The following is a 23,764-nucleotide window of genomic DNA, read 5'->3' as shown; positions in this document are numbered from 1 at the left end:
GCCATACTGAACTAGAAAAAAAATGTCAGCAGCGGCGTTGGGCTCTAAACATATAAACGCTCTGGTTGCAACGTTCGGGGGGAGTACTCGTTATCTTCCATAGTACAACCAATCAGGGTTCACCCTTGGGAGTGCGGTTCATTAGGCTGCACTCTCTTCGGCCAACGCCGTCGTCAAAGTCTCAGCTCTTCTTCGCACAACGCCAATGTGCAACTGAGAAAATGGGAGAGAAGAACAGGCTGGGCGTCTACTTACCCCGAAGCGATGATGGCTTCAGCGGGTCTCTGTGTAGCCTGTCAATAGTCTCTATGTGGCTTTGAACGATGGCGTAGATGTCCCTCAATGAGTTTTCTAGAGCGTAAAAGACAGTTGGGTCATGTGAGTCTTCCTCTGAGATATCAACCTGCGTAAAAAAGATGTAAAGAAAATAATGTAACATCCAGTTGTGCCGTGCTGAGAGAAATTGGGATATCAATTCTGAATGCCGACACTGTTTTACGCAAGCCGATGATCCATTGAATATTATACGCTTATTACAGTGCTAGCACTTCATTACAAAGTGTGTTTGAAAGAGCACAGCAACATCCGTCTGCTGCCAACAGCATGTCAAGCGTTGACATGTTACAAAACTCCAATGAAAAAAAAAACTCATATAAGAAGACATTATCAGCCCAACATTAGTTATGATAAGAGCCAATAAACCTTTATAATAATGAAGGAATCCAGCTAAGCGTAATAGGTGAGAGAAGAAAACGTGTTTGTGGAGAAGGGATGTGTGTGTGAGTGTGTGGGGATTTGTGTAGGAGGGGCCATTGTGGTTTCTCACTGAGATCCACACCATGGGTGTCTTCCTAGATGAGCTGTGCAATCTGCTTCAGCAATGAGATAGCCCGTGGCCATTGTACCACATTTGAAGTTTTTTAATATTTTCGTTGAACTACTATTATAAAGCCACAATTTTTGTGCACTTTCGTTATGCTTGGTTACGAAGTCCCACACTGAACTACTGTGCTTCTCTACAGCAATCGCCATGCAGCGTCGTGATTTTACTAACGTATAAATGATTGATTTAGCTTTAGGGGACGCTTCTGCCGACCAATTGAATTTGTTTCTATGTGAAAGCTAACTTCTCCAAAAGAACGCTTACGAAATCTAATGCGTAAATACTGCAATTTTCTAAAGGCTGCACAAAGATCATTGCAATATGCTCACAAAAATACGCCACAATTGATTTAGACTTCTCGCCCAAATACCCTTGGAAAGTAGTAACAGGGTACGTCATTTATCATGAAAGTTTTTTTTATTAAATCATTAAGGCATGCATGCATTAGTAGGTAACTTCTAGTTACCACACTTGCGGGTTCACATCAGCTGCTTACAGCGGACTAACCTTCACAAGTTAATATCTTGGTTGCAGTTTTTATTAGCGATATACTTTCACACAACCAGCAAGCTCTTCACCATGTCTCAAAACTAAAACAAGTGGCAGGTACTTCCAGCTAAATAATTATTGGGAGTTCTTCTACAACGTGGGCAAGCTTTTCTATATATATATATATATATATATATATATATATACATATATATATATATATATATATATATATATATATATATATATATATGACTGTCGCTCCTACTTCTAAATTCACAGATAAACCCAAAAAAGTGGATGGAGAGAGGGCCGCTGTGATAGCTCAGTGGTTAGAGCATCGAACGCGTAATTCGAAGGTCGTAGGTTCGATTGCTGCTCACAGTTGGTAATTTTTTCATCCACTTTTCTTTCTTCTTTCTTCTTATTTACATTCCATTGGTTCTAATAACTTCCCCTGTACATTCCTTGGCATTACTGTCTGTTATATCTCATTAATATTGTGTTAAAACACGGAAAAACGAGCCCTTAGGTATACACTTCTTTCCCTTATTTTATATATATATATATATATATATATATATATATATATATATATATATTGTGAAGAAGAAAATGCATTGTTGGCAAGCAAGATCGCCACCGCTTGGGTAATGGGTCCTGGGCTTCTCTCGCTCGCCTGGGTGCTGCCATTCGCCGTCGCCTAAACTTTGAGCTGCGCAACCGAACGCTACCTCCCATCATGGCCACCAACAACGCGCAACCTGGCTCTTCCACTCCATCCTTCAGCAACCCCGGCGTTCTTCGCTTGCGAAAGCCGAAGGTTTTTAGCGGAGCCGATGAGACCGACGTGGAAGACTGGTTCACTAACTACGAACTGGTGAGCGCAAACAACAAGTGGGATGACGTGGACAGGTTGACTAACGTCATTTTGTATCTCGCTGACGTGGCCGAAATGTGGTATAAGAACCGCAAAAAACGACATTACGACGTGGTTGATCTTCAAAACGTCGTTTGCTGACGTTTTTGGCCAACCCGTGGTCCACAAGTCCAGAGCCAAACAACGCTTGCGGGCTCGCGCACAGAAGCCAACGGAATCGTTCACCAGCTACATCGAAGACATTATTGGTCTTTGCAACCGTGTGAACACCACCATGCTCGAGTCAGAGAAGATTCAACACATCCTTAAAGAGATAAATGAAGGCGCATTTCAGATGCTCCTGGCCCATAATCCTGCCACCATTGCGGAACTTGTCACTTTGTGTCAAAGTTTTGACGAATTAAGGAAGCAGCGCGTCCTGACTCGGCCATTTTCTTCACACGCTGACTCGCTTTCCAGTCTCACTTCCATTTTCAATCACTCACCAACCCTGCAAGAAATTAAAGACTGTGCGTGAAGAAGTAGCTCGGCAACTGTCGTTGATTCCCTTCACGCAGCAGCCACCGTCCTCTCGTCTGCCCTCACCACTCCGCGACGTTATTGCCGAAGAGGTAGCTCTGGCTGTTCCCGTCACTGCCCGCAGTATGGATACACTAATCTTCCCTAGTCTCGGTCACCCAGCCCTCATCTCAGACTCACTCTCCCCGCTCTCCATCTCCTCGCAGGCGATCAATGTCCCCAATGAGTTCCTGACCCGCTTCCTCCTACCGGGAAAACTGAACGCCGCAGTTCGAGAGGCAAGAACTGCGCCGTCGTCGAAATGCTCAAGTCCTCGCACTTCAGCCGCTAACGTCGTCACCATATCTGTCGATAGTGTTTCTACCTTTGCCCTCGTCGACACAGGTGCTGCCATTCCTGGTAAAGCCGCCCAGCTCTGCCGCTCCCTACGCAAAGTGACCACGCCACTCTCTGAACTTTCGCTTCGTACGGCTAGCGCAAAACCAGTTCGACCTCTCGGCACCTGTACGGCCCGCATAATTATTCAAGGCTCTATGTACGTTGTCGAGTTCTTCGTCCTTTCGGTGTGCTCGCATGACGTTATCCTCGGGTGGGACTTTCTGTCAAATCACCAAGCCGTCATCGACTGCGCACGAGCTGAAGTTCAATTTTCGCACCTGTGTGACTAACCTTTGCCTGTGTGACTAACCTTTGCACGAAACCCTTGAGCAGTCGCCAAAACTCGTCGTGCGGGAGGACACTGAAATTTCGCCAGCCTCTTTTACCGTTGTCCCTGTTTGCTGCGACGACGATAATGATGCTACGGTAATGTTTACACCTTCTGACATTTTCATGAGCCGCAGAGCCGTTTCTTTGCCTTTCGCTATACTTGACGTCACTGCTGGCCGAAGCAATGTTTTCGTCCACAACCCCCTTTCTGCACCGCTTACGCTACTTGCCGCCGAATGTCTCGGTCGAGTGGAGTACCTTGATTCTTCTTTATTCCTTAACATGCCAGACTAATCGTGCAGTAGCGCCTCGACCGAACTTCATGCCCTTTCCCACTGAAATGTTCGTCGAGTGACATCTTCTCGAGTTCCATCGCCGGCACCTTAAGTGCTCAAGAACGCTCCGAGCTTCTTAATCTCCTCCAGCACTTCGCGAATTCATTCAAAGTTTCTCAGCCGCAATTGGGTCGTACTTCCGCAGTGCCTCGTTACATTGACACCAGTTCGCATGAGCCATTGCGTCCAAGACCGTACCGTGTCTCTGCTGCAGAACGTAATGTCATCAACGACCAGGTCGAAGAGATACCACGCCGTGGCGTTATTTAACCATCGCACAGTCCTTGGGCATCTCCTGTCGTTCTAATTCGAAAGAAGGATGGATCAATTGGATTTTGCGTCGACTACCGGCGATTAAACAAGGTGACGCGGAAAGACGTCTATCTATTGCCGCGCATCGACGACGCCCTTGACAGCCTCCAAGAAGCCGAATTCTTCTCCTTAGACTTACGATCTGGATACTGGCAGGTTTCTATGGCAGAAGCTGATCGCCAGAAAACTGCGTTTTCATCAGATGGCCTGTATGCCATCAGATGGCCTGTATGAATTTGACGTAATGCCATTTGGGCTTTGTAATGCTCCTGCCACGTTTAAACGACTCATGGACAACATGCTGCGTGGACTGAAGTTGACTTTGTGTCCATGCTACCTCGACGACATTGTCGTCTCCTCTCCCAATTTTCCTACACATCTGCTTCGGCTCCAACTGGTCCTGACGTGTTTAACCAACGCTGGGCTCCAAGTGAACCTTAATAAGTGCCACTTCACCGCGCGAGAGCTGTTCATCTTAGGGCACATCTTGTCCAAGCATGGTGTTCTACCCGACCCTGCAAAACTGCGAGCAGTCACCGAGTTCCCGAAACCTACTACACTGAAAGAATTACGCAGTTTCGTTGAACTACGCTCGTACTCCCGGCGCTTCGTTCGAAATTTTGCGTCGATGATGTCACTACTGACCAACCTCCTACGCGGTGACGCAGACGTTTCATCTTGGTCTCCTGACAGCGACGTCGCGTTTGCCACGCTCTGTAGTCTGCTAACATTTCCCCCCAATCTTCGGCATTTCGACACAACAGATGCAACGAAAGTTCATACAGACGCTAGCGAGGTCGGTCTTAGCTCTTTCCTCGCCCAACACAAGCCGGGCTACTCCGAACACGTCATCGCTCATGCGAGTCGCACGATCACTAAAGCTGAGGCTAATTACAGCGTCATTGAAAAGGAGTGCTTAGCGTTAGTGTGGGTGGTTTGCAAGTTCCGCCCTTATTTGTACGGTCCCCCATTCGGCCTGGTAACGGACCACCATGCACTTTGTTGGCTCGCCACATTGAAAGATTCTTGTGGCCACCTAGCTCGGTGGGCACTGCAAATCCAGGAGTACGACATTCGCGTCATCTATCACAGCGGACGCAAGCATGTTGACGCCGACGCCCTGTCCCGTTCGCCTTTACTTCCCGACTCGGTCTGCGGATCCACTGGTATCTACTCCGTCGCATCTCTCGACCTCGACTCCTTTGCCAGTGAACAACACAAGGACCCGTGGATTGCTTCCCTTTTTGACTGTCTCTCTGGATCATCAACCACTGTGGTATCACGATCTCTCGGACGTCAAGCTGCTCATTTCGTCATTCGTGATCGGCTAATACACCGACGCCACTACGCTCCTGAAGGTCGTAAGTGGCTCTTGTTTGTCCCCCGCAGCTTGCGATCACAAATATGCGCCTCCTTTCACGACGATCCCCAATATGGCCATGACGGAGTTTTCAAAACTTACGAACGCATTCGCCATCGCTTCTACTGGCAGGGAATGTATAATTTTGTTCGAAAATTCGTTATGGGCTGCCCTGGCTGTCAACGCCGCAAATCACCGCCTTTCCACTTGTCCGGTGTGCTTCAACCGCTTCCATGTCCTGCCAAACCTTCCGATCGGATCGGAATTGATTTCTATGGCCCTCTACCGACAACATCAGATAAAAATCCGTGGATCATAGTCGCTGTGGAGATTTAACACGCTACGCTGAGACCGCCGCTCTTCGAAGTGCCACTGCATGGGACATAGCGTCCTTCGTCCTTCATCGATTCATACTACGACATGGTGCACCTCGAGAACTACTCAGTGGCCGAGGTCGAGCCTTCCTATCAGAAGTCGTCACGGCTCTGCTTTCAGAATGCCATGTTGTTCATTGCAAGACCACGGCGTACCATCCGCAGACTAACGGGCTCACGGAGAGATTTAACCGCACCTTCGGCGATAGACTCGCGATGTATGCGACATCTGATCATACTTACTGGGATAACATTCTTCCATTCATCACGTTCGCATACAACACCGCGGCACAGTCTACCACTGGATTTTCGCATTTCTTTCTTTTTTATGGACGCGAACCATCCCACTCCATTGAAACTCTCCTTCCATACCGTCCTGACGCATCCGAATGCACATCTGTGTCCGAAGCTGCCCGAAAAGCGCAGGAGTGCCGTGAACTCGCATGCACCTTCACGTCACAAGAACAGCAGCACCAGAAAAAAAACGACGCCTACTCTACAAGAAGCCACAGCTATTCCCCGGGATCACTTGTGTATGGCTGGCTGTTCCTTACCGAACCCCCGACCTTTCCTCAAAACTCGTCCCTAAGTACGAGGGTCCTTACCGCGTTTTGGATCAAACCTCGCCGGTGGATTTTCTTATTGAGCCCCTTTCACCATCTGATGGCATGCGCCGGCGTGGACGTGACATCGTCCGCGTCACCCACTTTAAGCCATATCATAGCCCCTCTGCCTTCAGACTCTTAGGTCGCCAGGATGGCTCTTTTTCGGCGGGGAAAATTAAAAAGAAAATTCATCGTTGGCAAGCAACATCGCCACCACTTGGGTACTGGGTCCTGGGCTTCTCTCGCTCGCCTCGTGCTGATCGTCGCCGGTATCTGCTTGACCGTTGCTCTGTCCCGATCGTGTTTTCATTGTAGGTGCACCGTCGCAACACACGCCAATAAACCCCTTTGCAATATATATATAAATAAATATATATATATATTATTGTGAAATTCGGAGAATTCCACAATGAATAAAAGAATTAAAATTATCACAAGCCACGCATTGCCGATGCCCAGTTCATTGTGTGTGGCTTTTAGAAGATAACCTCATAAAATTTGGCATCACAGGTCCCTATGTTAATTCTGAAGACTGGAGACCTATCACGCTCCTCAACCTTGACTATAAGATATTCGCGGCAGTAGCCGTTCAACGTTTGAGGGGCCTGTTGAGCACCCTGGTAGGTCTTCACCAGACTTCATCAGTGCTTTGGCGAGAAATACACAGCTTGTCATATACCACACGGGATATCATAGCCTATACTCTGTCACGATCTGCGCGTGGTATCCTGGTGTGTTTGGGCCAGGAAAAAGCGTTTGATCGACTAGAGCACGCGTATATCCTTAATGTGCTCACAGCCTTCGGCTTTTCTCATTCGTTTTTGGAAATGATTAAAAATACGTACACTGGTCTGAAAAGCACACTAGTTCTGGATGGCTGGGAAAGTGCCGCTTTTTCCATAACACGTGGGGTCCGTCAGGGATGTCCATTGTCTCCTGTGCTATTTGTCCTCAGCCTTGAGCCATACTTGCGTGCTCTTGACGCAGATGAACGTGTCCGGGGTCTTGCGCTTCCTGGTAGCGGTGTCGTGAAATTTAAAGCTTTCGCTGATGATATAACCTTGTACCTTTCAGATGAAGATAGCCTTTCACGCAGCCTGCCTGTATTTTCCCAGTATGGCGACATTTCAGGTGCATCGTTGAACATCTCCAAATCCCGGTATTTCTTCATTGGCTCTCCAAAGTCCAGGCTTAGCGCTGGTTGTCCCATTCAGCCAGCCACGTCCCTTCATATCTTAGGTACTTTATACTACCACTACGGTATTTGCGAATCTGTTTGGTTAAGCGCTCTCGAAGAAGTAAGACTGAAAATTCAGGATGCACGGGATTTTGACTTCCCGCTTCTCGAGCGGAGGTACCTAGGACAGACTGTATTTTGCGGTCGCATTTGGTACCTTTCTCACGTAATGCAACCATCTTTACGTATCGTGCGATCACTGCAGTCTGCTTTGTGTTCCTTTTTTTGGTCAGGCGGCACTGAGTTGGTCTCTCGCGCGGCACGGGGACAGCAGCGTTCTCAGGGAGGCTTTGCTTTCCCTTCAGTGTCCATACGCTGTCGGCTGCTGGCACTGCGCTTCCTTTTGCGGCTAGTGCAAGGGGAGGAATCTCCCGCACGAACGCTTGCATATTACTTTCTGGGTACTCGCCTTCGGGATTTGGTCCCTAATATGCAACTTAACAGGGAGCCGCAGTCAATTAACACTTCCTGCGTTTTATGCAACAACTGTTGCATTTTTTCGCCATTTCAAGTCGAGCTGTACTGGCATAGATGTTTTGAACAACCACATAGTTGAGACAACTGCTGCTTTGTTGCTTCCGTTGCTCCCGCCAGCCCGCCGTGCTCGCTCTAGACGGGTGTCTTGGAGCACCTTAACGGCTTCTTTTCTGCCTGGACACCTCCGGGACTTCATGTGGTGCCTGGGATAAGGTGTGCATCCCACTCTCAACCGCCTCGAAAGGTGGAGAATAGTCCAGTCAGCAACATGTCCGAACTGCTCCCTTCGGGAAACAAATCAGCATTTTCTGAGGCATTGTGTCATTGCTCGCGTTTTTTGGAGAGCCGCACATGCCGGATTTCACTGCCTCAGTGTAAATCGCTTCGTTTCTTCTGGGCGTTGTTCGCGAGGTTGCTTCGCTTGTCTTCTCACTGTTGCCGGCTGTTTCTGCCTCTGGCGCAACCGCTGCGAGGCGGTTGCAGCGGGCCGCCACCGCCGCGCGCTCTACCCGATCCTAGAACGATTGTACTCGGAGCTGCTGTCTGTTTTGTCGGAGGAGCTCTTCTTCCTCGGTGAAGAGGAATTTTTTCGGCACTGGTCTTGCCCTTTTGTGTCGGTCTATGACGGACGAGTGAAGCTTATCTTTCAGCCGGCCTGGTATTGGTAGGCTGATCTGTCAATGCGCTGGCAGAAAAGGCATGCCAACATGTAAATATGCAAAATGTACATATTTATGTTTTATTTGTGTCTCTTGTTTACCTTGAAGTATTTTTTGTGGTTGTGTTTGTGTGAACCATCGAATGTACATGTTCTTTCAACGTCATCTCATATCCATGTTCATGTAAATTACGTCTGTTTTGTCATCATCGTTAGAGTATGTCTGAGAAGGAAATGTTCTGTTGAGTGTTATTGACGTTTGTGGCAATAAATTTTTTCTAAACAAAACAAGCGTTCTGAGATATTGCCATCACTGCGCTGCCATCCACGTGCTAACACCGATGAGTAACGACTTATCTGAAGCACTTGCTCGTTCTTCAGGGAGACATCGCACCTCTTCTGCATACTCCATGGTTCCTTCAAGGAACCAAAAGAATTGCATTGATTTGAGTGTGTAGCCATCTCGCGCCCCACGCTGGAGCATATACGCACTCTCAACCCCTTCACTGTCACTAACATGTCGCCACGTTCTTCTTGTAACTTGAAAAATTTGTGGCGAAGCACCAAAAACGAAGTAAGAGAAAATGAAAACAAAAAAAATCGCATATTATGTTGTTGTATCATCTCTTGAATCTACCTTGGACCACATATTTTCGTCGCTCGCTCTGTTGACACGTGTACTGGTGACACCGCAAAGTATATGTGAACTTGTAGCGTAACTTTCATGATGACCATCTATTCAGTACTTGGCGGCTCGTTGTCAACTTCCACATCTGCGTATAGAGGGGACCACTATAAACAAACAAATAAAATAAAAAATATGATGCAATACCGAAAGCAGCAGCAACATTATGTATTTGCCCTACTTGGAGCGAAATCGATTTGTTTTAGTTGCCGACCTTTATCGTGCCGTTACAAATGCGCGATTTTATTCAGCTTTATGGCTCGCTGATTCTCTTCGCCAGCGAAGAGGAAGATCAAATAGAAAGATTAAGAAAGTACGGTTGTTTTATTAGCGAAATAAAAGATTTGCATATGAAATTGCGACGCAACTGTTCGCGAACATAATATTGTAATAGTTCGAAAACTCGAGTTTTCCAATCGTGGAAAAGCACTACACCGAGACAACAGCCTTGAGAATGTCAATTTTACAACCATAGAGTGCAGCGTCTTGTTGCCTAGAGGGTCGCATTCACCGTCATCAAATGTGAGGGCATGCCAGCTGTGCAGCAGCGAATGCAGTAGGCGTCAACTAAAGCGGCTACTTACAAAATATGAGCGCTAGTTTAGCCAGGAAACGGAAACTCCTCATACCTCCCACGTACGTGCTCTCCCGTGGTTTTCGCAGTGGCAGCACCTCATTTACCATTGGCGGCTGCCGAGCATCGAACTAAACAAATGAATCACAAACAGAACATTTCTATGATGACGTAACTGGTGAGGTCACTAAATAGAACGAAAGGACGAAGCACTGAGAGGAAGAGAGTTGATTGATTTGTGGGGTTTAACGTCCCAAAACCACCATATGATTATGAGAGACGCCGTAGTGGAGGGCTCCGGAAATTTTGACCACCTGGGGTTCGAGAGGAAGAGAGTGGCCTGGAAGCTATTCTCTCTCACTTCGACCTCCTCGAAGCAGCGTAACCGACCTTTCAGGTGGTCCCCTTTTTCGGGAGTAATAAAGTTTTGATCATCATCATCACGTCACATCCAAGCGGAATGTTTTCGGGCCTTCTTTAAGGTCCGCGGACCACTTGGGTGACGTGGCCGTTCGTTGAACATTTTTTTATTTTTTTATTTCGATCATTTTTTCTTAAGTGGCAAACGTTAACCCAACTGATTTCTCAGTAAGACCAAATTCGACTGACACAAATAAAATTAGATTTTTGTGTAAACAACGGAGACATACCACGTCGTGTGAAAGTAACAATATCTAAAAGCAGCTTCAATTTACAACTTACATGTGAACATAGGAGCAAACACTTAACCCGGAATATCAGTATAATGCAAAAGTTATCAATAATCACGAGTAGGACACGTCGTATTTGGCTCGATCATGTTTGTTAGAATGACGTAGAATTGTAACAGAACTTCAGTACTAAATGAGATTGAAGTTCAGATCCACGGATATGCCTGAAGCGATCAGAAAATACTCAAAAAGAACGGCACTGGAAAGAGCATCTCGGCAAGTTGACTGCTCGATCGTCAGGGCAACAGCGTTGCTTTTACGAACAATAGTTAATTCGACAAAATGGTGGCACTAGCGACAATTCCTGTATTAATTGTGAGAAGCATTCAGTTCATTGCATGTGTTTCAATGATAAATAAGTAAAGACTCAATAGTTTCAAACCACTACTACATGAATTTTATGACATCGAAGGAGCCTATATTTACTTATTATTTGAACTACATTCGAAATGAAGAAGAAGCAAGAACTATGTAGCCGAGCAAACACGAGTTCAAGCCTTTCATTAAACGCATTTTGCCGACAGCAGCTTGACTGCCGTCTTGACCAATTACTCTAACGACGCTGCACTTTATTGTGTCCAGTCAGGCTTGCTGATAACTCGGTTGACTTATGTACTCGCCCAAAATCAATACCTGCTAAAATAATGGGTACAAATACGCGTGCTCTCCCTTTGCCACTTCCATAAAAAAAAACCGCCGCGGAGCTGGGATTTGCCGGGTTAACACTCTGAAAAGCCGCGAAAAACATCTGTTGGCCAATTCAGCCATCTTCGTCGAACGCCTGCTTGACTTACTCAATATAACTCACTGCGGCTTCCGTTATAACTTCCTGTTTTTATCTTTCCCGTAGTGGACACGCCAATCGTGCGAAATAACTGAGTGCGATCCAACTTGTAATATTGCTAAGCGAGTGGCATGAAGGAGTGGAGGCAAGCGCAACAAACTCAAGACAACCACTTACAGCGCTTCACTTGATTTAAAATTTGGAAAAATCACATTAAAAAGACATATAAACAAAAAAGCTTTTTGTTGTTGCATCAAATTTTTTAAATGCAAAAACCTGTGAAAGCCAACAAATGCGAACATTCACATCAACGTCACTCCAATCAACCATATCTTAAGGTTGCCCGGCAACCGCTATGAAGGTGGCATGTTTCCTGAAACCAAAACGAGCGCCGAGATGTCAGGGCCTGGTCAAGCTCTCACAAGTCACCTCAGTGCACATATGCAAATAAATAAACTGGAAAAGCATCGCCCGATACCATCACGGAAAATTGAGCGATGTCTCGTTGACCCAGGAATGCGCCGAACTGAACACAGGCTCCAATTATAGATTGTTCGGAGACGCCCCCCCCCCCCTCCCCAACATTTATGGCACTTGACCGAAATTTAAGGCGTGGAACCATTTAGTGAGGTGCCAAATAAACTGCAAAATAAATTGATAGCTATCATTTGGATTTATAACATACGACTACTGCCAAAAATCTATGTTGATTTTTAGTTTTGTTTTAGGAGCGAAGCTCCTTAAGGCGTGGGCTGTGCGTCCCCTGTGTGGAGGTACTATATCTGCTCTGTCCTTAGCGAAATGAGGAGGCGGCCACTTGATAGGCTTTGAAAAGCACGCCGTCGGGCAACTTACTTATTTGAACATTGCGCGCAACCTGGGCAGCCTCTTTTTAATTTCCTGCGCGGCTACAAACTGGCATGCTAGAATAAAATCAGCTACGCGCTTGTAGTAGTAAGCCTGCATAAAGTGAGAAGTGGCGAGTGATTACTTGGTCTCTTTGGTTACCTCTTTCTTTTTTCCTACCGTTGTTTTTTTCTCATTCTGATTTTTCTATCTTTGTAATAATTGCTTGTAATAAAATATTTCTGTTTACTTCTGTAATCTCACTATGTATCTATGTCTTTGTCTCAGTCGCTCTTCCAATTTTTTTTCTTCCTATTCCTTTTTTTTCTTTATCACTTTCTCTTTCACGCTTTTTTCCCACCACTACCTTGCTAGTCGCCGAACGCTATTTCTTGCATGGTAATATAATTCCTTTTTTTTACTTGTTAACTTCCGGTAAAATTATTTCTGTTTCTGTTATGTAAATTTCTAAACGTGGCGAACTCTAACCTTTGGCTATGGAAACATACAGCGCCATACAAAAAATTTCATCCATTCTCTCATCTTTCTCTTCTCTTCACTCTCATATATCTCCTGCCGACAGGCATGGAAGATTATACGCATCATAAATGTTTCAGTATCTGGCATCGAGATAGCGAACACTAAACTGAATGAAGTTTCAATGGGCATTCAACAGGGCCGTTGAAAAGGCTGTTGAACACTAGAAAGAAAATGAAAAATACCTTGTCGGTTCTGTCCCACTACCACGTTCCTAGAAATCCGCAACCATTAAGTTTTCTTGAGAACAGCAGACAAGTAGCCAGTTATCAAGCTTGTTATGTTGCAATCTCTCGACTTCTTAAATTGCAAGGGCATAGGAGCCACCGTTCCTTCTTTCGAATTTTCTTAAGTACGCCAGCGCCACAGAGTGAATGAGGAATTGTTGAAAGTGCATTAGTAACGGGTAAACAAGAACGCAGGCACTCAACAAAATGGACTGGGCCTTCCAGTAGGCGTGTGGCGTTCTCGAATCCTATTTTCTAGTAAGCAGTTAATCTGGACAAGCTCACTCGGAGCATGCCCTGGACCAGGTCGTTCAATCGATACTTCCTCGCACAACTCGTGTGGACAGGGATATTGGGGCTTCAAGTGAAAGTGTGGGTCAGTTTTTTTTTTTCTGATGATCGCCTAAAAGAAAAAGTTAAGCACAAGAGAAGCTAGATGCACGAATGGTAAATACAGAGCTAAGTAACATTTCGTTTTCGCTAGCCGGGTTTGTAAAAAAACAGAATGTTCCTGAAGTAGTTTTGCTGTCCTCTGCGCGTTCTGCGAAGACAATATTCATGTTTTAAGGTAACTTTATTTTACAAAAAAGATCTCGCTGATGGTTGATTTTTTTTAAAACGTTGATGAGGCTTTTCGCAACAGGCAAACACCAACGGCGGTACAACCTGTCTATGGGGTGTGGTTTGTTAGGCAGCGCTCCTTGCAACAACATTACTTGTTAGCAGCCAACTTTTGTCCTCACATCTGACGATGCACACTTCAGAAAAAAAAACGACTAGAAAAAGAGAACATGAGCGTATTGTGTGCGTGAAGGGATCACAGATACAGCTTGTAATAATACCAGCTACCAATACTGGAACAGCGTGTCAGGTGCAAATACTGGTTTCACCTCAAGGAGACAGACGTATGCATCGAGCGACTGCATGGCAAGGACCGCATCAGGTGGCGTTAATGGCATGCGTAGTGTCGGTATTTTGGTAATAGAATCCTTGATGAAAAAGTAGACAATGTGCCCTTGTGTTGCTGCACGGGAAAAACACGAGACGAAAATGTTTCAGGTGCTTGAAGAGACGTTCAGGCTCAAGCGTATTTATACATTTTTAAAAAACGTTACAACAACATTTACCAACAGCGTCACTTGTATAGTCGCGTGGCCTTAAAGAGAGAGTCACACATGACGTCATATGGCCACCAAAACGCAATCGAGGGAGTAATGTTCTGCCTGCCAATGAATGAGCATCGCTGTAAGCCAATACACTGGTTGCTCCGTGTCAAAAGGGCACCAGTAACGTAGGCCGAGCCGCTTCGCGTTTACATTAGAACTCTATTTTTGGCAGCATCGCAACTACCAGAAACAGATCTGCTTTACCAGTGACGTCATTCGTGACATTTGCGCACTGGTCACGTGACAACGTTGCCTCGGTCACATGCGCACGTTGACAACAAAACCTTTATAAGGAATGAAAAGCAACCCTGCAAAACCAATGTACCGGCATAAACGCCTCCAAGGGCATGGTGTACTGCTCTTAGAAAAGGGCGTCGATTACTGAGAGATAAAGGTATAACTAAAAGGGGGGAGTGTTCTCATTTTCTCGCGTTTTTTTCTTGATTGAAAGCAGCAGGATGAAGGAGGTTGGTCTTACACAGAAGAAAAAGTTTATATACGAGGCATAATTACCAGCCTGTGGAACAGCGTCTTCCCAATTGATCATTTCAAAGGTGCCGCAGCAAAAAAAAAGAGCAGCACAAAAGAAAAACGCTATTATCAATATGCTAAATCGAATGCAAGTACCTAACCACACAGAATAAAGCGATATTGTTGAGTACTATGGTACTTCGAAAAAAAATCACAGCATATTCACGGAGTGAATGATGATGAGTGGGGCGAAGCGTCCATCCGTTTGCCCGCGCTTCCGCCCATCCATCCGTTCTTGCGTCCATGCGTCCGTCCGTGTGACCGTCCATGCGTCTGTCCATCCGTCCATGCATCCGTGCGTCTGGTCGTGCGTTTATCTATGCGTCCATCCACGCGTCCGTCCATCCGTTGGTTTGTGCGTACGTCCATGAGTCCGTGCGTCCATCCGTTCGTGCATCCATCTGTCCATCTGTGCATTGTCCGTGCAGCCATCCGTCCGTGCGTCCGTCCATCTGACCGCCCAACCGTGCATCCGACTGTGCATCCATCCATCCATCCGTCCGTGCGTCCGTGCGTACGTCCACCCATCCGTCCGCACACATGAATGTCTGTCCATTCGTCCATCAGTCCACGCACACGTCCATCTTGTGGACACTTCAAGTACCACCATATCGCATGTTTTCATCTTATATTCATCATGAAGAAGTACCACCATGCAGCGGACATTCCACGGACTAAACGAGAGGTGGCTACATACCATAGAGTTTCATACAATAATATCTAGAGAGAAATCTGGAGCTCCGATCATGTACCCTCATGGGAATTGGGGAAAGTATAGGCTTCGGATTGGAAAGCGTTAGCTAGTGAACTGTCCGAACTGTCTACGGACTGTTTTCTACATTTTCAGTTCCGTTTTTCGAGCAGCGCTAGTAGTGGGGTGTGGTGAAAAAGGCTGAAGCAGTTGTAAAAGGCTGCTTTTGTTGTGCGAAGAGGCTGACGAGCACTAGGTCTCCTAATTTGCTGTGAAGTTGGAGCTTTACGAGTCGTATTTGACAGTTTAAACGAAGCGTCGTCCACTCACCGCTGCACATGGATGTAGCGTCTAATGTCAGTGCTGGGTATCGCCTCGAGTTCGACGTTTTTTACAAGCGCGTCTTGCCTAAGCGCGTTTTCAATCGACTGCAAAGTGGTGACGAAGCTAAGAAGACACACCGCCACGCTCCGCTGACTCGACTTCACAATACCATAGATGCGTTGGGGGCAGACCACTGGAAAAACGCACCTAGCGTCGCAGAAGACTAAACGATGTGTTTCTCATTTAATACTGTACTGTTATTTCCTTAAATAGATAATACATACTTTCGAGAAAATAACAAGCGTGTTTGTTTTCAAGTGTTGTAAAAATATTTTGATAAATCTTGATGCCAAATCTAGAATGAAATGGTGGAGTGATGCATATATTGATGGTTAAATCTGCAAGGTTTTTTTTTGCCATCTGGTCACAAACGTTTTGCAGTAAAGTTTGCTTACATATTATTGAAGGAAATTTCAAATAACTCTAAGTTCATATGATTTTGTTTTACACTCAGAAAAGATGCGTCATGAATCTCAAGAATGTAATCCATCAGAAGCAGATTCGAAGCCTGTACTTCTCATAATTATCATGGGGGTACAACACCACTGAAGCAACCCGCGTAGACACTAGCGCAAAATTCAGCTCTAGGTAATATGCAACATACTATATGACAACTAATACTACTACTATTATTACCTCCAATAATGCTAATACAACTACATACATCGCAGGCGCACTACCCACGGCCTAAAGGGACACTAAAGTCAAATAACAACATCAGAGTGAAAGGTGATTCTATGACGGTATCTAAAATCAGAATATTATCAACAGCGGTCCCCTATACTTATCGAAAAATATGGACAAATTCTCAAAAATACATTCGCTGCAGTAAGACATTCTCAGAAGGATACCGATGACGTAAGACGAACCGCCTACAATCAAACACTATAATAGATCTAGCTTGAGTAAATAAAGCACCTTTTGTGCATCTAGAGACGCAATAAAATGCTGCTTGTTTGTGTCTGTTTGATTTATCAAAAAAAAAACGCTGGACGTTACTACAGGGAATGGCGCGAGTGTTTCAAAAGTTCAGTTTTGACGTAGGTAAATTGGACAGGTCCTGCCATCTAGTTAGACGCAGTTGAACCAAAACACGTCTGCCATCTCGGAGCCAATAGCAGTTGTTGGTGTTGTGGCTCCCACTGCTTTCGTTCTATCTACTAGTGTCGGCGAATACTCAGTAAAACCGGGTGACGTTGTGTACGGAAACAGGGACGTTAGTGAGTCAGCTTCTTGAGGCGCGCCATTTGAAGTTTCTTGACCCAATATGGGCTACTAGAACGTGTATTTATTTGAAAATAAGCCCTTCCGTGTCACAAGGGTAACACTACGAAGTTTCTGGACCCCTATTTTCGCAATCAACGTTGACTTAATATTTCCCTAATACCCCGGTCACACGTGGCAACTTAAGTGCACTTCGAGCGAGTACACTTAGCCGGGAGTGTCATTTGCGCACTGTCACACGAGCCAGTTTAGTGTCACTCGCTGCAAAGTACACTTGCCGGAAAGTGCGTTCCCCAACGTCAATTCACTGCGACGGCTGCGATGAAGTGTGTAGCCTCGGTACCAGTGGCTTGTACAGAAACACGCTGTTGCTTAAAGCGGCACCCATACTATGTTTAAACCATTGTTTTTGTTATGATGGATACTGTTACAAATAAAATCAGTCATAAAATACAACAATAACCTCGCTACTTTCCCCAACCGCTCGTTTGCGGCCACGTCCGCTAGGGGTACTCAGCAGCACAAGCACAGCAATCGTTGCGTCTGTCGCATCGTTTACTTCCAGGTACACTTGAAATTGCGTTGGTGGGTTATTCTCCAGTCATTTAGGATGACATGTGCCACAGGCGCTACTTCCACGAGGACAACGTGGTCTGACGATGAAACGCAGGTGCAAAAATAATAAATATACGTTGTGCTATAAATCCGTCAGTCGCCACTGCCATCATTTCCAAAGTACACTTCGCTTTCTCGTGTAGCCGCGAACCGCCAAAATGACACTTCGTGAGCGTAAGTACACTCGCTCAAACTGCACTTAAGTTGTTACGTGTGACAGGGGTATTAGTGTCCCTTTAAGAAGCTCCGCTCTTGAAAGGAAGTATGCTTTTATGCAAGGGGGCGACGGGGACAGAATTTCACTAGAAACTGAATGCACAAACGGGGTTGTCCCAAAAAGGGAATACGATGATTGAAATGAGAAAATACAAAAGGCAACAAAGACGCTTATGCCGTGCCAACCGTATGCCACATGTTCTCACTGTTATTTTCATTTTGCGTCTATGCCCTAACACACACAGCCCCCTCGCAAGAAGGAATCAGGGCAGCGCAAACTCTTGCACCAGAAATTGTGGTCATTATTAATGGCGCTGAAATACTGACGATGACGTAAACTAACGTTTATGATGGGATAATGAGCGGCGTGCAGATTTGAATGAACGCACATGCGGTTTTTTGTCTCTTTTTTTTCGTCCTCTCTGCTATAGAGCAGTGGGGTAGTTCACTATAATTTTTTCATATGTGGGGTTGATTTGATTTGTTGGGTTTAACGTCCAAAAACCACCATTAGATTATGAGAGACGCCGTATTGGAGGGCTCCAGAAATTTCGACCACCTGGAGTTCTTTAACGTGCACCCAAGTCTGAGCCCACGAGCTTACAATATTTCTACCTCCATCAGAAATGCAGCCGCCGCAGCCGGGATTCGATACCGTTCATATGTGGGTTTAACGTCCCGAAACCACCACATGATTATGAGAGATGCCGTAGTGGAAGGGTCGGGAAATTCTGACCGCCCGTATTTTTAACGTGCACCGAAACCTGAGCGCACGGGCCTTCAGCATGGTATTTAACACAAATCCAAGCGTTAAATATCCTACGGACTGATGTTGTACTACAAATTTGTGCGCCTAGTTTTCAGGAAGTGCGTGCTTTATTACACGACAGGGTTGTACCTATGTAACGCAATGTTTAATTCGCTGCAACTTAAAACTGAGGCTCTGAAAACAGGTTAGAGCTATTTCAGTTCTTTTTCCTTCTATACGAATCATACAACTTGACGAAATTGAAGTTTCTGGCGTAGTTAATGAATTGGTGCATCTGTGCCATCTCATTTTCTTCTTGTTGAGTCCGGACAAATGCAAGCACTGGTTTCTTGTCTCTGAAGCCTGTCTTGTGCCAATAGAAAGGAAATAAAAACATGGGGAGTTCCTCATCAGCCAGAGCACCAAATAATTTCCCGTTTTCCGCTACCCTAGGAACAGGCTGTCGAACGAGAACTGAGTGCAAATTCGATGACAATTTTCTCGCTAGTCATGCTCAATTTCAGCTGCTTTTTAGCTTAATTCCAGCTGCTCTTTTTTAGTTAGATCCCAAGAGCAGGTGCGAAAGGCAGAGCTCAAGAAATATTATTACGGCATATTTGAAGTTTAACAAAACAATGTTAAGAAAAGGTTTTACGCAGTGGAATAGCAAGATACACGGAAAAAAATTGTAATGTTTGCTCTCAGAATGTTTGCTGGAAAAAGAGAGAAAGAATAATTGATTGGTATGTGGAGTTTAACGTCCCAAAACAACTATATGATTATGAAAGACGCAGTGCAAGGCTCCAGAATTTTTGGTTCAGCTGAGGTTCTTTAACGTGCACCAAAATCTGATCACACGGACCTACAGCGTTTTCACCTTCTTCGAAAATGCAGCTGCCGTAGCCGGGATTCAATCCCGCGACCAGCGGGTCAGCAGCCGAGTACTTTAGGTACTAAGACCACCACCGCGGGAAAGAGAGAAAAATGACTTCAGAAATTGACGAGTGGCTCCGTTAAGATATATAAAGTTTCGGTGAATTATCCCAACTGCTATAACAAAAAAAAAGAAAAACAAACAAGTTCAACCAATGTACACGTAAAATCTTCACCGGAACAGATCATTAGAAAAATATATTAAAAATATGACGTGCCTTTGGTCATGTCTACAATACGAGTGACTTCTGTCTACGAAAAAACAGTATATTTATTCTTAATACTTTTTCTTCTATTTTGCATGCTCGATTCTTTTACTTGTGTTTTTAGTTACTGTTAAAACAGGTACGTAAATATTGGTTATTAAGAACCGACGAAATTACTTTATAGCACATTATATTGTTGTCTGGCACTGTCTGATTATTTATTAGGTGCCCGCAAGCGGTAGGTTCAAAAATATCAGTTTTTCTCTATTGAACTAAAATTCAATGCGCTCACGTGCATACAGTGGGTCAAAGTTTTAATGTGTGCAGCCACAGCTTCTTTGTCTCTGAGTGCCATATATTGAACGAATTGACAAAAAAATTGTTTTGTGCACTAGTGCTTTGTAGGGATAGACTTTTTATTTTTTCTGAAGCTCATTTCAGTCCTATGCCAAAGATACAAACGAAGAACTGCCATTCATTTATGACAAGTGAAAAATTGGCTGACTGTATGACGTACTCGATTTATTTAAAGCCAAAAACCTCACTTAAATATCATGCGTTTTTTTTACAGAAACTCCGCTACGCAACAGAGTGCAAATAGCGACTAGGATAGCTTAATCGAGGACGGTGCGTTCAGTTTAAAATGACGTGTGCGTCCTACCAACTCTTTTAGATGCGGAGCATCTAATACTCGAAGCTTGTAGTGCGGCGCCGTCCACAAGCTTCCTCCTCCTTCTTCCACCATCTGTGCATCCCTTCCTCCTCTACACACCGCGCGCGCTTCACTCCTCCACCATCTGTGCACCCTTCCTCCTCTACACACCGCGTGCGCTTCTCCTCTTCACGAACATTCGCAAGCTGTATAATGTAGCGCGCATGCGCCGTCACGCTTCGAGAACATCGGCAGCTGACGCGCGCGCATGCGCCGTCGCGCTTCGAGAACATCGGCAGCTGACGCGCGCGCATGCGCCGTTGCGCTTCTCCCCCTTCTCGAACATTCGACAGCTGACAGTGCATGCGCCGTCGCGCTGTATATATACTCAAGGTCGGTGCTCGCTCGCTCAGTTGCCGCTCGTCGGTTGGTTTGTACGGCGCGTCGACGTCCGAGGTCACAATGATCGACGTCCCTTCGACCAGCGCCGGCCAAAGTGGCATCTAAAAGCCATCGTGCTCAAAGTTCGTCGCAATAAATAAACACCGCCCTTTCGCATACGTGTCGTACGTGTTCACTCATTTAACACCCCTCCTACAACCACGTTAACCAATTTAGCCATCGACCCAAGTAAGTCGCACTTTAACACCCCGTTAACCAATTATATGCTCCGCATCCTCCTCAGTGTTCCCCCGAGGGAAGCTGCGGGCAATTTTTTTGAGGCATTAACGATAACAAAGGCAGTGGCATCGCAGGAAATGGAGGGAAACTTAAGAAGATGCAAGGCACTAAAAAGTGAACCGCAAAAAAGAATCTTTCACAGCACATCAAACCCTCTCGAATGAGCGAAAACGTTTCCTGATGGTGTGGCCTATCTACGGCAGAAGCGGTAGATCGATACCTGGTCATCAGAGCCAAAAGCTTCCTGCCTAAGGGAACCCCGCAGTTTCTTTGGCTCTAGCAGTCAACGTGGAAGGGTTGAAGGTTATCGGCACAAACGTCTACAGACGGTCATTCATTATGAACAATAAGGTCATCATCTTTGTTTCCTAACAATATCAGCAGTACCTGACAAAAGCCGTTACACAAAAAGCATTTAGCGCTTTTACAACAAAGAAGAACACTGTTTTTGTTTCTTGCTAATCCTAGAGCGACCTAATCTTACCCTATTAGGAGCCGTAACCAATGAGATTTAAACAATTTCTTAAACCTGCTTAATTGGCCGTAATACGATTGTTATAACAAGAGAAGCGTTTTCTAGTATTTTGAGGGGCGAGGCTCCTTAGCGTGTGGGTCGTTCTCTGTAGTAGTAGTAGAAGTAGTAGTAGCACGTAGTTACCTCTAGCTCATGAATTTCTCAATAGATGGCGTTGTCTGTATATGTCTGTATGCGGCTGAACATTTCAAAAGTGTTCTGTAAAGGGCTCCACCCTATAGTTCAAGATAAAGGCGCGAAATTTTTCACAGTGAAGGCAAAAACAGACTTTGAACAGGAAGAACTAATCAGGAGGAGGCCAACCAATTGGTGCCTACAATCAAGGTGTGTGTGAAATTCAATCCTTAATCAGATCGTGATAGTGCCTAATTTTATGGCTATGTGGCGGGAGCCACCACCCGATCTTAAGGGCATGGCCGGATACATCCATTCATCTACAGATCCTTCCTTCGAAATAATATCCCTAGATGGCACTATTGGTTTTCATAGTTGACTATTTGGTATACTTGATGGACAGCAAGACAGACAGACGGACGCTTCACCCACTCATCGTCATTCACGCCAGAATATGCTATCACTCTTTTTCTAGCGAAGTCATCGTGCTATTGTGATTTTGTCATTTTACTTGTCACTCTCGACACAGAAGGCAGCTCATACCATCATGGTGTTCTTATTTGCTTTAATTAATCTGTTGCCACTTCGCCTCTTTCAACGCCTCAGAAAGCCGTGCCTTTTACGTGTGTCTCGAACGCCAAGCAGCGTCTGCATCAATATGAAACAGATTGCGCAAAGCCCCTACTTTACACAGCGGTACGGGAGACATGGCATACTGGACCATTCTCGTTGTGATACTTGTACAAAAGCTCCACCTTCCTAGCTTCCCCTTCATTGCATATAAATGTTGTGCACGAGTATAATCACGGGCGCTGGATAAGAAAAAAGATTTAGGGGTGAAGCTTCTTACGCCGTGAGTCGTCGTCCCCCCCTCAAATAGCAGTAGTACCATGTAGCCAACTCTACTTTATGACTTGCTCTTCAGATGGCGTTGTGTGTATATGTCTTTGGGAATGAAATACGTAGATAGCGTTAGTGGTTTTCACAGCATATCCATGGAGTCAATGATGACTGGGGTGAAGCGTCTGTTCCAAGGAGACAGACAGACAGACAGACAGACAGACAGACAGACAGACAGACAGACAGACAGACAGACAGACAGACAGACAGACAGACAGACAGACAGACGGTCAGACTGATTAGCGAATCACGATTTGACGATAAAACCATTGGACGCTTCGCCTCACTCATCATCATTCACTCCGTGGATATGCTGGATTATTTTTATTCTGCAGCAACCATGATATAGTATTATAGAAGATAAAGTGATTTCTTGGGCGTGTTGGTATGATATTATAAAATAAGAAACAACGCGAAAAACGCGAGTACAGACAAAGAAGCACACATGCAGAGCGCTGACTTACAACAAAAACTTGATTCTTGAACCATGCATATATACCGATGCAGTGCGACAAAAAAGAAAAAAAAACAAAATTGATAGCCGAAGAAAACCATAGAATCATTATGATAGCTCGTGTAATCAACCAGATAAAAAAATGGCATATTCCACGTATAGTGCGAATCGATGATATCCGAAGCACGAATGAGATATGTTCATATGTCACTTTCAAATCAGCACAACGTTACAAAGTAGAAGTAAATGATGCCGTACATGACTTCCATGTCACGATTATCATGTTTAGATGTGTCGATTACTTTCGTCACCATATGTAGTATATGTGGAGCTAGCAAAACGGCCGTGAGCACGCTATGGGCGCGGTATGTTGTCATGTTTTTACAAAACACGCGTGTCAGTATTATCATGTTTGCAACAATTATATATTACGTCATTCATTGACGTCACGTAACACCAAATATTATGTGGAGCTAGCAAAATGGCCGCGAGCGCTTCATGAAGGGCCCAATAT

The 23,764-nt window shown here is 45.2% G+C and overlaps 1 protein-coding gene across 11 annotated transcripts in view; it reads right to left on the bottom strand.

Annotated features, from left to right (window-relative positions):
* Positions 1-23,764, bottom strand: part of LOC142774765 (uncharacterized) — a 227,308-nt gene that overhangs the window by 1,124 nt on the left and 202,420 nt on the right. For all 11 annotated transcript variants that reach the window (XR_012886552.1, XR_012886550.1, XR_012886549.1 and 8 more), the window contains one exon: positions 256-403. Coding sequence is in view for 1 of the 11 variants with exons in the window: in XM_075875801.1 (XP_075731916.1) it covers positions 352-403 (52 nt within the window). In the remaining 10 variants the exon portion in view is untranslated. The remainder of the gene's footprint in view (positions 1-255; positions 404-23,764) is intronic.

This window comes from Rhipicephalus microplus, chromosome 10 (assembly GCF_043290135.1).
Source record: "Rhipicephalus microplus isolate Deutch F79 chromosome 10, USDA_Rmic, whole genome shotgun sequence".
In the NCBI taxonomy this organism is placed as follows: domain Eukaryota; kingdom Metazoa; phylum Arthropoda; class Arachnida; order Ixodida; family Ixodidae; genus Rhipicephalus; species Rhipicephalus microplus.
The sequence above is the reverse complement of the archived record's forward strand: the minus strand, read 5'-3'. Positions and strand labels throughout refer to the sequence as shown.